Below are 14,185 nucleotides of genomic sequence, written 5' to 3'. Positions count from 1 at the left end.
CACCTCGCATGTCCAATTTCTCCATAACGATCCCCTAGTCATCACACTTGAGCTCACGAACAAAAGGGTGCGTAAAGTCTTCATAGAAAACAGGAGCTCTGTTAATATCCTTTATAAGGCCACTCTAGAAAAGATGGGACTCACGCTTTGAGATTTGAGAGCTTGTGCAACAACGTTGTATGGATTTTTAGTAGAAGGGATTGCTTGTACGAGATCCATCGAGTTCCCCGTAACCTTGGGAGACTATCCAATGTCGGTAACCATGATGACGGAGTTCGTGGTGGTGGACACCCCGTTGGCCTACAACGTATTTCTCTGGAGACCGACCCTGATTGGGCTGGGGGCAGCGTCATTTCTAGTCATTTAGCTGTCAAGTTCCCAACATCTAGTGGCATCGGGACACTGAAGGGAGACTAGCTCGCCACACGGGAATGCTATAGCATTTCCATGAGAGGGAAAAACCAAATAAGTGCACAGACATTTTTAGTTATTCGGGAGATTGACGGATCCATCTTCGAGATAGAAGAAGAGATCGATCCTAAGGTTGAAGAAATGGTCGATCTCGAACCATTGAAGGATCTTGAAGAAGTAAAGCTCGATGAGAAAGATACCATGAGGGTGGTAAAAATAGGGCAAAAATATTTTTGAAAGTGTAAAATAGAAATTAACTTGCCTTTTGAAAGAAAACCCAGATGTGTTTGCATGGTCGCACTCAGATATGGTAGGGATTAGTCCGAGTGTTATGAGCCATGCACTCAACATAGATAAGAGCTTCCCCCCAAAGCAACAAAAAAGGAGTCTCCTAGATGACAATAGAAAGAAAGCCCTAAAAGAGGAGGTCGAAATGTTAAAAGCAAATCAGTTTATCTGAGATGCTTTTTATCCTAATTGGATAGCCGACCCTCTGCTGGTCCCGAAGTCAAACAACAAATGGCGAACCTGCATCAACTATTCAGACCTCAACAAAGCATGCCCCAAGGATTGATTTCCCTTGCCTCGAATCGACCAGCTTGTAGATGCAATTGCAGGCCACGACATTATGTCATTCATGGATGCTTATTCAGGATATAACTAGATTGCCATGCATGCACCCAACAAAGAACATACGAGCTTCGTGATCGACAAGACCTTGTACTACTACAATGTAATGCCTTTTGGGCTCAAAATTTTTGGAGCCACATACCAAAGATTGGTAATTAGGATGTTTGCTGAGCATATAGAGAATAACATGGAAGTTTATGTGAATGATATGTTAGTCAAATCCAAACATAACAATAACCATGTAGACGATCTTAATGAATGTTTCACTGTACTCTGGAGTATCCTCGGGTAAGTTTCTTGGATTCATAGTGAAAGCTTGGGGTATAGAGGCTAATCCAGACAAGATCAAAGCGTTAATTAACATGCCCTCACCTCAAAAACATAAAGATGTTCAGAGTTTAATTGGACGAATGGCAGCCATAAGTAGGTTTATCTCAAAATCTACAGACCGGTGTCTTCCATTCTCTAATCTTTTGAGAGGGGGCAAGAGGTTTGAATGGTCAGAAAAGTGTGAACTTGCATTTCAGAATCTTAAGAAACACCTCGCCGAGTCACCAATCTTGTCTAAACCGATCGCAGGGGAAGTTTTATACTTATACCTTGCTACAACTGAGCATGACATTAGTGCAGTACTTGTACGGGAGGATAAGAAAGTACAGGGATAAAGTTACAGGGATAGAGCTCTAAATTTGTATTTTCCCACAAAGATTACTTCCAATTAAAAAAGGCAGCCAATATAATGACATCTTAGATTTTTTTAAACAAGTTAGTATCAAAATCCCTTTCTTAGATTCCATTAAACAAATTCCTTTTGACTCTAAATTTTTAAAGGATCTTTGTACTGTTAAAAGAAACACTAATGTTCCTAAAAAGACGTTTTTAACTTAACAGGCTAATTCCATTATTCAATATAAGAGTCTTGTTAAATTTAAAGATCCTGGGTGTCCCACAATTTCATGCATTATTGGTGAACATTTTATTAACAAGGCCTTACTTGAGTTGGGTATTAGTGTGAATTTATTGCCTTATTCTATTTATAAGCAACTTGGTCTTGGTGAACTAAAACCTACTTTCTATAACTCTTCAATTAGCCGATCGTTCTGTGAAAATTCCTAGAGGCATTATAGAGGATGTTTTGATAAAATTTGATAAATTTTATTTTCCTGCTGACTTCATTATTCTTGATACTCAACCTGTGGAAAATGTGCATTCTCAAATTCCTATCATTTTAGGTAGACCATTCTTAGCTACATCTAATGCAATCATTAATTGTCGTAATGGTATTTTGAAATTATCTTTTCGAAATATGACTGTTGAATTGAATGTTTTTAATATTGCCAAATCTGTTGAGTGTGAGGAAGTGCATGAAGTTAACATGATAGATAGTATTTGTGAAAATGATGTAAATGACTTACTTGACTTTTGTGAAAAATACTTTGGTATGAACTTTCATGTTGAAAATTCTAATGATGATGTGAATTCTTTGCTAGATTCTATACCCTTAAATGAAACCAAAGTTTAACCTTTTTCACCCTTAGATCACGTTCAATAAATTTTTGAGTCTACAAAGTTAGACCTTAAACCTTTGCCAGAAAATTAAAATATGATTTTCTAGGAGAGTCTGAAACCTTACTTGTTATCATAGCATCCGCCATAGATAAAGAACAAGAAGATAAATTGTTAGATGTCCTTAGAAAACATAAAGAGGCCATAGGTTGGACCATTGGAGACATTAAAGGAATTAGTACATCCATATGTATGCATAGAATCCATCTAGATGAGAATGCTAAAACCTCTCGGGAATGTCAAAGAAGGCTGAATCCAAATATGAAAGAAGTAGTTAGAGAAGAGGTCATAAAATTATTAGACGTAAGTATCATTTACCCTATTTCTGATAGTCAATGGGTCAGTCCGGTTCAAGTTGTGCCTAAGAATTGTTAACTGGGAAAATGTAATTTTATGGTTAAAAAAGGAATTGTTTTAGGTCATGTAATCTCATCTTAGGGAATAGAAGTTGATAAAGCTAAAGTTGATCTTATTTCAAAACTTCCCCCACCTAAAACTGTGAAAGAAATTAGATCATTCTTAGGCCATGTCAGTTTCTATAGGAGATTTATAAAAGAATTTAGCAAAATTTCTTAGCCTTTATGCCATTTACTTGGAAAAGAAAATGCTTTTTTCTTTTATAATAATTGCAATGTTGCCTTTGAAAAATAGAAAAAATTATTGACTACTTCACCCATTATTCGACCCCCTGATTGTAAAATACCTTTTGAAGTAATGTGTGATGCTTTTGATTATGGTATAGGTGTTGTCTTAGGACAAAGACTTGAAAAAGCACCTCATGTAATTTACTATGCTAGCAAAACTTTAAATGATGCTCAATTAAATTATTCCACAACCAAGAAATAATTTCTTGTTGTTGTTTTTGCATTGGAGAAATTTAGGTCTTATCTGTTAGGATATAAAATTATTGTCTATTATGATTATGCTGCATTAAAATATCTCTTGTCGAAAAAAGATGCTAAGACTCGTTTGATCCGTTGGATCCTGCTTTTACAAGAATTTGATTTAGACATACGTGATAAAAAAGGGTCTGAAAATGTTGTCGCTGATCATTTGTCTAGGTTAGTTGTTGAAAATACTCATGAATGCACTCCTATCAATGAAACTTCTCCTGATGAACAATTGATCCATGTTTCTTCTTCGCCTTGGTATGCTGATATTGTGAATTATTTGGTCACTCAAGAAATACCATCTCATTGGTCTAAGCATGATAAATCTAAATTTTATTCTAAGGTGAAATTTTTTATGTGAAAATTTAGATTTGGGATGATCCATACTTGTTTAAATACTGCCCTGGTCAAATAATTATAATATGCATTCTAAATTGTGACCAATCTAAAATCATATATTTTTGTCATGATCATGCATGTGGAGGACATTTTAGTGGTAAGAAAATAGCTGCTAAAGTTTTACAATGTGATTTTTATTGGCCTACTATCTTTAATGATACATATGTGTATTGTAAAGCTTGTGAACGTTGCCAAAAGTTAAGAAGCTTAACTAAAAGAAACATGATGCCTTTGAATCCTATTCTTATTATTGACATATTTGATGTTTGGGGCATTGATTTTATACACTACTACAAAAACAACTTTTTAGGACACTTTTTTAAGGCACTCACCTAGATGCAAGTCCTAAAATATAGCTCCTGGACTTTTTATCACTCGCGTTGCGAGTCCTTAACGAAATTCTTTTAGGGCTCGCGGAGCGAGTCCTAAAAACTATGTGTGTCCTAAAAGGTTGACTTTTTAGGACTATCTTTTTAGGATACTCATTGCGAGTCCTAAAAACTTATGTGTGTCCTAAAAGTTACTATTACAAAAACTAGCTTTTAAGACACTTTTTTAGGACATCAGTGAAAGTTCTTAAAAAATATCTTTTAGGACTTGCAATAAGCGTCCTAATTATTGATGTGACTCCTAAAAGACTATGAAAAAATTTAAGTTAGTAGAGACTTTTAAGGCACACTTTGAATGTCCTAAAAGAGTATTGATAATAATAATAATAATAATAATAATAATAACAATAATAATAATAAATAAAAAAATAAAGGTTAACTGGTAAAAAATTAAAAGCCCATCCCGTCTCCTTATACACTAAAAACCCTACCTCACATCTCTAACTCTCTCAGCTGCACAAAGCCTCACCCTCACACTTTGTCTCCATTATCTTCCTCTCTCTCTCTCTCTCGTGCACGAAGCCTACCCTTTCCCTCTCACTCTCTCACTGAACGGCGAGATCTCGGAAACCAGGCGACGGGTGGAGTCTCAGAAACTAGGCGATAAGCGTGGTCTCCTCTCTCTCTGGCTGTACCACGGTTCGCCTTTGCTACTCTTTCTTCTTGGGACACTCACAATGACATGTAATGCAATAACTTACCAACTTAGTTTAGAGCTATTATTTCTGATTTACTTTACGTTAAACTAAATTTCATTTTTGGGACTGATTCATGGAGATGACCCCGTTGCTAAATATGACTTGATTGTATTAGTATTTCCATGAATGGTTATGATTTATTGTTGAATTTATTTCCAGGGAACTTAAGTTTCATGAAGTGAATAATTCTATAGTAGAAGATACTGTTTAGAATCATTATGAAATAATGTTCATTCAAATTTAATGTCAAGTCATAACTACCTCTATTATATATGCATTATTTTATGACTTAGTGTTTTTTTTTATTATATTTGTTTTGGCGGTGCAGAAATGAAGGACCCAATCATTTTTTAAGCGGGTAAGCTTAATCTTTTACTTTTCTGCCTTCTTGTCCAATTCGATATGCTGGTATATGGTATATGGCATTTGTTTAAACTATATGGTGCTGGAACTCTTTATTTCAAAGTTATGAAAAAAAAATCTCTACCTATTTGTTCTTCACTGTATTATGGTGGCATGGGATCATCATTGTCAATTTGTTTGAGTGTGTTCTTTATGTTAACCATTTTTTGCCTACTTTTTAAATCTGTAGTGTATAACATTTTGAATTTGATGCTTCTGTTTTGCTTGGCAATACTTCTGTTTCTTGCATGTGTATACACTTGTTGAATTTGTTTAATTTCTGGTCTCTTGAAACTTTCAGTGAGCAAAGAAAGCTGCTTTTGTTTCTTCTTTATATCTCTTACCAAATTAATTTCTTTATTCATATTTTTCTTTTCTAACTCATATTTATTATACTGTCGGGTAGTTGATATGAGCACATGTTTGGATAAAGTTTTGTATATGTAATTTTAATCTAATAGAATCAATATATATATATATGTAATTCTTCTGTCACGTGATTAAAATAATGCTTGGCATTTATAATAGATATGATTCTTTTATAATAGATATCATTATGGTAAAGTATATATTTTGATTTTGTATCTGAATTTTATTCATTGTTGAAGCTTTATTTGACCCAAAGGATTATTGTGAAAAGAAGTACTAATTTGTGTCTTGAATTTGTTTGATGAAAGGTACCCCTGAGATAAAATTATATTTAATTGATGATCTTGTATAGTTTGAGATGTATATAAGTATTATTGTTTGATTTAATTATTGATCATCTTTTTAGTATAGAAGATGGCACACAACCTGTTTGATAATAAACGTGCTCATATAATTTTTGAATTTTATAGTATTGGTTTTTATTGAATAAATGTTGATTGCTGGGACTTGAGATGATGATAAGTTATATGTGATAATCCAAAAAAGCAAGATTAATACAAAATATTGATTTTGAAGTGAGTATAAGATATGAATAGATTAAATACCATATTTTGCTTGATTAAGTTTTCCTTAGAAAGAATCAATTTTCGGTATTCCTAGATCAATTGCTCTTAGTTGTGATGTATGCACATTAATTCCTATAGAAATAATTTTAGAACTTCTTATGGTAAACTTTCTTGTATTAAGAGCCTAATACTTGATATATATATATATATATCATTTCAGCTTGCTAAGTCTATGATATTTACTTCTACTAAGAATGTGTTACTTTTTCTCTTTTTCAAATTATTGAATCTCAATATTTGTTTTCTTGTATCCTAGGCATCTACGTACTTTGATGAGGCCCATAGTATTGGAGCAGTAAGGAAGTCTGGAAGATGTGTTTGGGAGCTCTTGGGTGTGGATCCTAATGATGTAGATGCATGATGAGAACTTTTGCAAAATCATTAGATTGATTATTAAATTTCCTAGTTTTGTATTATAAATGTGATAAGATTGAATATTCATTTTTGTTCCTAAATTTAGTTTTTTTTAGATTTGTAACTATCTCATTGAATGTATAAGTTTTGTTATTTTGTTGTATTTTCTTTTGAAAATTTTAGAAATCTAACATATATAATATATTTAGGACTCTCAAAGGGATATATTATTTTTTTAAATCAAAATGAAAATTGTAGTTGCATTTTTTTTTAAAATTTATTTTTAAGGGCATGCAAAGTGAGTCCTAAAATCTTAATTTAAAGACACTCAACGGGATATTTTAGGACTTGCATTGTGAGTCCTAAAAAATTACTTAAAAGCACTCAACTCGATTTTTTAGGACTCGCAATGTGAGTCCTAAAAACTTACTTAAAGGCACTCAACGAGAGTTTTTAGGGCTCGCGTTGCGAGTCCTAAAAATATTCTTTTAGGACTTTCAACGCGAGTCCTAAAAAATCTCAGTTTTTAAGGCTCTCAAATAAAAACTTTTTTATGACTCGCAATGCTAGTCCTAAAAAGTCTTTTTTGTAGTAGTTATAAGATCATTTCCTAACTCTTTTGGTAATATGTATATCCTTGTGGGAGTTGATTATGTGCCTAAATGGGTCGGATGCTATTGCATGCCACACTAATGACCACAAAGTTATGCTTCGGTTTTTGAAAGAAAATATATTTTCCTGTTTTGGTTCACCACGTGCTATCATTAGTGATAACGGTACACAGTTTTGTAATAAGCCATTTTAACATTTGATGAAACAATATGACATTACACATAAAGTTTCAACAACATATCACCCACAAACTAGTGGTCAAGTTTAAGTGTCTAATAGGGAAGTTAAGCATATTTTTGAAAAAACTGTGAATCCAACTATGAAACATTGGTCCTTAAGACTCACTAATGTATTATGGGTGTATCATAACGCGTACAAAATGCCCATTGGTATGTCACCCTACAGACTTGTGTATGGGAAGGCGTGTCACTTACCTGTTGAGTTAGAACATAGAGCCTTTTGGGCTATTAAGCAGTTAAATTTTTCTTTAGACAAGGCAGGTGAGAAAAGAAAGCTTCAACTAAATGAACTAGACGAAATTAGGAATGATGCATATAAATATTCAAAAAAGTATAAGGATCGGATGAAATTTTACCATGATAAAAATATTTTGAGAAAAGATTTTTCTCCATGTCAAAAAGTCCTTCTATACAACTCTCGGTTACATTTATTTCAAGGTAAATTGCATTCTAGGTGGACCACTCCCTATATTGTTCGAGTCGTTTTTCTACATGGGGTTATCGAAATTGAAAATCCTAACAATGGTGATATTTTTAAAGTTAATGGACAAAAATTAAAACCATTTTTAGAATTAAAAACTGATGAAATGGATGAGATCCTCCTTGAGGACCCTGTTTACCAAGCTCTTTGATTCCTATTGATCTTGATAACTTGTGTTTTAATTGTTTTGTTTGTTTTATGTGTGATTTAATTTTTGTTTGTAGTATCTCTTACTCTCTTGGCAATGCACCGTATCGAGATATGACTATTCTAAATTCTAACATCTTTTACTTTTCAAATTATAATTGTGTTTTAACACAATGAGGACAATATTTAATTTAAGTTTCGGGGTATCGAGTTTATATGGTTATTATCATTAGGAGAGTATGTTTTATTGTGTTTATGTTTTGTGTTGTTATTATTGTTTGTGTTTTGTGTTAATTTTTTTTATTGTGGTTTGTTTGAAAAAAAAAATAAAACTTTATTATTTTTTGTGTTGTCTTCAAAATATATATATATATATATATGTTATTATGTTTTGAAAAAAAAATATATACTTTTTTATTGTGTTTTTTTTTTTAAAAAAACAAAAAAACAAAAACAAAAAAATAAATATAAAAAAATGGTGATATTTCTCATTTTCAATGATAAAAATCTTTATTGAGTGTGAGTTTAATTCTCTTAAAATATGAATAATTTTTAAGTTTTGTCTTTGATTATTGGATCAATTTTGCTTGTAACGAAAATTACATTTTTCATAACAAGAACACTTTTATTTTCTATAAATTTAAGTGAAAAATAATATATATTTTTTAAAAGTGAAATTGACTTTTATTCATAATAATTTTTTAGATTTATTTTCATTGTGAAATTTTTTAGAAAATTCTTTTTATATCACCAATAAAAAAATGTGTGTGTTTAATTTTATTTTGCTTGAGGACTAGCAAAACATTAAGTTTGGGGTGTGATTTTTACCACATTTTTTATGCTAATTGTTGCTTAGTCTTTGAGTTTTTAAGTAACTTATTAACTTTTTAAGTAATTTGTAATTTATTAGTCTTATTGTAATTTTATTGATTTTTATGTGTTTTTATAGATATTTTATTATAATATGTTGTAGTTTAATTAATTGAAATTAGTGTTGTTAGATTAAAAGTTTAAAATATGATTTTATTGAAATTAAAGGTTATGTAAATTAAATTTTAATTAATATTTTCATGGAATTTATATGGTATATTTTATTAGTGAAAATATTCAATTTTAATTTAGTTTATGATTATTTTGTAGGATGCATGTTGCATTATTGAAAGAAAATGAAAGAAGTAAAAAAATAATAATAAAAATGAACAAAAGTGGCATTTTTGAGAGAAAAGAAATAGCAAAAAGGAAGCCCAAGCTCTAGCCATTTCCCTCTTCAGCCAGCCCGGCTATCACGCACCTAGGCCTCCAGCTGCCCCAGGCCCACTGTGCCTCCCTTCTCCCAGCCTCCGTGGGCCCACCAGAAGCCCAGCCCGCCTCCACCTGCTGCCGAGCTACCTCACACAGGCCTGCCTGCCCTTTTCTCGGCCCAGCAAACAAAAGGAGAATTTTATCTTGAGCCCTCTAATGTACCTTTGTCCCCTATGTCTAGAAATGTCATTTTTACCCAACTTATCTACACATTTTCACTACAAAATTCATCATAACACCCTAAAATTTACCCCTACTTGCCATATTTACTTTATTTAATTAATCTAATCAATTTAATTAATTTAAGTTGATTATTTTAATGCTCTCATTTTGGCTATAAATATGCAATTGCAAGACCATTTTAGGGTGCTTAATTTTTGTGTAACCATCATCTTTTCTACCATTCTCTCTTCCATTTTAGTGTTTTTCAAGAGCATTTTCAAGTATGTATTTTATTTATTTTGTAATTTCTATTCTAGTTATGTGCTTCTAATCTTTTTCATAAGATTATTAAGATCATGATGAAGCAACTTGGAACTAGGTAATATTTATGTTGTATGTTGATTTCCCTTGTAATGCAACAAAGTTTATGGGTTTTTCTTCTTCATATATGTTGTAGTGCACCAAAAATTTTGTTTTAAGATTATTAAAATTTTGAGATTTATTTTCTTTAAGTGTTAAGTGTGATGAATTGTTTTATTTAAATGTTGTTTATTTTATTTAGTTGTTGTTTGTTTTACTTGATTGTTTGTCATGTTATTTAATTGTTAGAATTGTTTTAGAATATTTTTATGAAAATTACTTGTTAAATAATTTGTATTTATTTTATTTTAAAAATGTGATTATGTGAGATTTGGTTGAATGCACTAAGGTGCATGGTAGATAGTGATTCACCCTAGTGATTTAGTGTGTGCAAGTATATGGTAAGAAGATGCACATGTGTGGATTTTCTACACATTTTATAATTGCCATTTATTTGATATAATTGAGTAGTTTTATTTTTAAAAAAAATAAAATAAAAGAAGGGGCAAGTGTAGGGTGGACGTGTAGCAAATAGGGGGATATTGATTGATTTTTCCAATATTTTTCTAAGGAGAATAAATTTAAATTGGATGAGGATAGCCATTTTGGGAAAGGAGTATGATCACCATTTATCTCCAAAAAATTATCATAAAAATAAAAATAAAAGAAATTAAAAGAAAATAAAGGAAGAAAGGAAACTTACCATTTCATTTTGGAGAGGCTTTATGAGAGGATTAGGTTAAGAAGGGAAGGAAAAATTGGAAGAGCATATTGTGCTCTTGGCTGCCGTGAGTTGAAGAGAGGAAGAGAGAGAGAGAGGGTGGCGAGCTAGAGAGAGAGAAAGCAAAGGGCTGCCATTTTCTAGAGAGAAGGAAGAAGAAAAAAAGAAAGAGGAGGGAAGAAGAAGAGGGTTTCGAACCCTAGGTATGTTCTATCTATTGGTGTTTTACATAGTTGAATTAGAGTCTTCTCCTCTTCTCTAATCTAAGATTTTTTTTTGGTAAGTAAGTAAATTTATTCATAGAAAAAACACCATTACAACCTATAGTCACCCAATAGGGAGATTAGACCAATAAAGAACCAACAAATGCTATACAACTAAATCTCCAAACCAGATTTTATCTAATTCAGAAACTCTATTTTTCACAAAATTATATCCTCTACTTTTAACACCCCTTTTAATATGTCTAATTGTACAATCAACAGTCTGAACTTTATCCTCCCATAAAGCAAGATTCTGAACCCTCCACAAATGATATGTAGTTGCCGCTAAACCAGAAGCCATCTCCTGAAACGTGACAGATTCTTTCCTCTGGCAAGCCATCTTAGCAGTTCATGAAGATTCTCAGAACTTGAATGCCAACCCAGTCAAAGTGTCACCTCTATGATACATTTCATGCTGTAGCAACAAGAGAAAAACTGGTGAAAATTATCTTCTGTAGCATCATCACATATCAGACAAGCATCTGAAGTCACTATTCCCATGTGGTGTAATCTATCTCTGGTTTTCAACCTATTCAGCTTAGCTAACCAAGTAATGAAAGCATGCTTAGGCACAACGTAAGCATTCCAAATAAATCTTGTCCAAAACATCCCATTCTCAGACAAGTCCAATAGTTTCCCATACACTTCATGAATACGATAACACATAGAGATAAAGGTATGACACGAGTAATAATTCTTTAATTTGTTTTTAACCGAGAGCAATTGCTTCCAATACCAGCTGGAGTTTACAGGAGCCTCATACTCCCACCAATTCTCTCCTCTAAGGTAGACCGAATGAATCCATTTAATCCACAAGCTTTCCTTATTTGTGGCAATAGCCCAAACAAATTTACCCAAAGCTGCAATATTCCAAATTTCAATGTTTCTGACACCTAGCCCTCCTGCTTTTTTTCTTTTACACACATCATCCCACGCTACACTACCCATACCTCCATAATTAGTCACTCCCTTCCATAAAAAAGCTCTACATATCTCATTAATTCTGCTGAACATTCTCTTCGGCAGCACCACAATTTGAGACCAGTAAGAGTGCAAAGAAACCAATACTGAGTTTATAAGAGTAAGTCTCCCAGCAAAGGATAAAGAATTCCAATTCCACTGCCTAATTCTAGCCACCATTTTATCAACTATACTTTCACAATCACAAGTGGAGATTCTGTTCGCATTAATTGGTATACCAAGATAACAAAAAGGTAGCTTACCTCTCTTCAACTTGGACACCATGAGTATTCTTTGGATCTCCTCATCAGATATGCCACTACTAATGAACTCAGATTTACTAAAATTTTCTTGTAAACCAGAGGTTTGAGAGAACAATTCAAAACCTTGCAATAATCTGTACACTGATTTAAAATCCCCATGCGAAAATAACACCACATCATCTGCAAAAAACAGATGAGTGAGTTGAAGATCAGCACATCTCTCATGAAACTGAAAGTCTTTATCCCTAGCAATCTTCTTCAATATTCGGGACAAGTACTCCATGGTCAAGACAAACAATAAAGGAGACATCAGATCTCCCTGCCTCAATCCCCCATTAGCATTAAAAAAACCATGTAAAGACCCATTTAACATGATTGAAAATTTAGGAGATCTAAGATTTATTTTGTGGTTTCTTTCATTGGATGTATGGTGTTTGAAAATCCCCTATAGGTGACAAGGTTTTTCTTGCTAGAGTATTCTTGATTCAACAATCAAGAGAGGTAATTGTTTTTCTTAACCTATATTAGTTTTTATGGATTTATCCTTGAGGTTGTTTATGGTGGTGTTTAATGGTTTGATTATTATAGGTTGGTGATGAGGTGATTATGATCTGTTTTATTTTTTCATGAAAAGAATATGTTTTGTTAAAAGGGTTCATGAGAATGTTTGAGAGAAAATGGGTTTGATGGGATTTATATGAGGGTTGTATTTTATGTTTATATTGCTATGATTATTTTAGACCATTGATTTATGTAAAATATGCAAACATGATGATAGATGCATACTAGGTTTTATGTGGAGGTAGATGAGAATTTTTGTGATATTTTATGGTGGATCTTGAGTGTTTAGGCCCTTGATTTATGTAAAATATGCATTCATGTTTGTTTTCTAATATGTTTTGAAATAATGGTGATTGTAAAAATATGATATTATGTATCAATGAGTCATGATATGCATGAAAAGTGATAGAAACATGTTAGGTTTAATACAAAGGCATATATGAATAATGGTGTTTATGAATTTATGTATGTTGTTGTTATTGTTTTGTTCGATTCATGTATTAATTCATTGGAATAGAAGAAAAGGTTTTATAAGATTGCATATGAATATGTGTTAGTGATATTCTTAGAATTATTTGTATAATAAAGAGCATGATAGGATTTTGGACATGTATGATTTTATGTGAAATTTTGAGATAAGGATGAATTTCATGAGTAATTATGCTTGCTGATTTTGTAAATAATTGGGTAAAAGTTTGATGAAAAAAAGTGATTTGCATGCATAAGTAATGTCCATAATGCTATGTTGATTTTATGAAATTAAAAAGGGTATTTTAAGTCACAATAAAATGATATTTTACTCAAATAAATACCTACAGAATTTTGATTATATTTTTAGAAAAATATGAGGTTTTAAATTCAATATAGTGATTTTAATGATAAAAATGGTTGCTAGAATTTTTGTTAAAAAATGTGAAGTGTGTTTCAATAAAATGAATTTGATGAGTATTTGAAATAAAAATTAATACCCTAAATTATGGTAATATTAAAAATGGTATTTTAATACAGTATGAATGTATATTTTGATAGTTATGATTTTTCTTTATTTTGATTGAGAAAAATATTGAATTCAATTTATTTGTGATTTTTAAAGAAATAAAATAGTGGCTGAAAGTTTGGTTTAAAAAGTTTAAAATGATTATTTAATTGCCACTTATGAATTTATGTTACATAAAAAACTAAGTCTTAAATAATTCAACTAAAATATATTTTTCCACACTTAAAATATTTTTTTCTCACATCATTTATGTAACACAATTAACCAATATTAAAATTTATTTTTCTAAGGAGACATAGTAATAATAGGTATTTTAAATAAATTCCAAGCTTTTGTTAATTCTTTGTAATTTGAGAATAATAAATGAAATTATCACATATTTT

At 31.6% G+C, this 14,185-nt stretch overlaps 1 protein-coding gene and 1 long non-coding RNA gene across 2 annotated transcripts; one reads left to right on the top strand and one right to left on the bottom strand.

Annotated features, from left to right (window-relative positions):
- Window positions 1–4,690: 4,690 nt before the first annotated feature.
- LOC133801847 (uncharacterized) lies at window positions 4,691–6,953 on the top strand. The gene is made up of 3 exons (XR_009877020.1): window positions 4,691–4,969; window positions 5,312–5,341; window positions 6,637–6,953. It is a non-coding gene; the product is annotated as an uncharacterized LOC133801847 (long non-coding RNA).
- Window positions 6,954–11,405: 4,452 nt separating this feature from the next.
- Window positions 11,406–12,617, bottom strand: LOC133799553 (uncharacterized). The gene has a single exon (XM_062237559.1). It carries the CDS (start codon window positions 12,615–12,617, stop codon window positions 11,406–11,408), a length of 1,212 nt encoding a protein of 403 aa, XP_062093543.1.
- Between the last annotated feature and the right edge of the window lie 1,568 nt (window positions 12,618–14,185).

This window comes from Humulus lupulus, chromosome 9 (genome assembly GCF_963169125.1).
Source record: "Humulus lupulus chromosome 9, drHumLupu1.1, whole genome shotgun sequence".
Classification (NCBI taxonomy): Eukaryota; Viridiplantae; Streptophyta; class Magnoliopsida; order Rosales; family Cannabaceae; genus Humulus; species Humulus lupulus.
The sequence above is the reverse complement of the archived record's forward strand: the minus strand, read 5'-3'. Positions and strand labels throughout refer to the sequence as shown.

Excerpts from the sequence above, each read along its gene's own strand:
- LOC133799553 (XM_062237559.1), bottom strand. The coding sequence starts at position 12,617 with ATGTTAAATGGGTCTTTACATGGTTTTTTTAATGCTAATGGGGGATTG.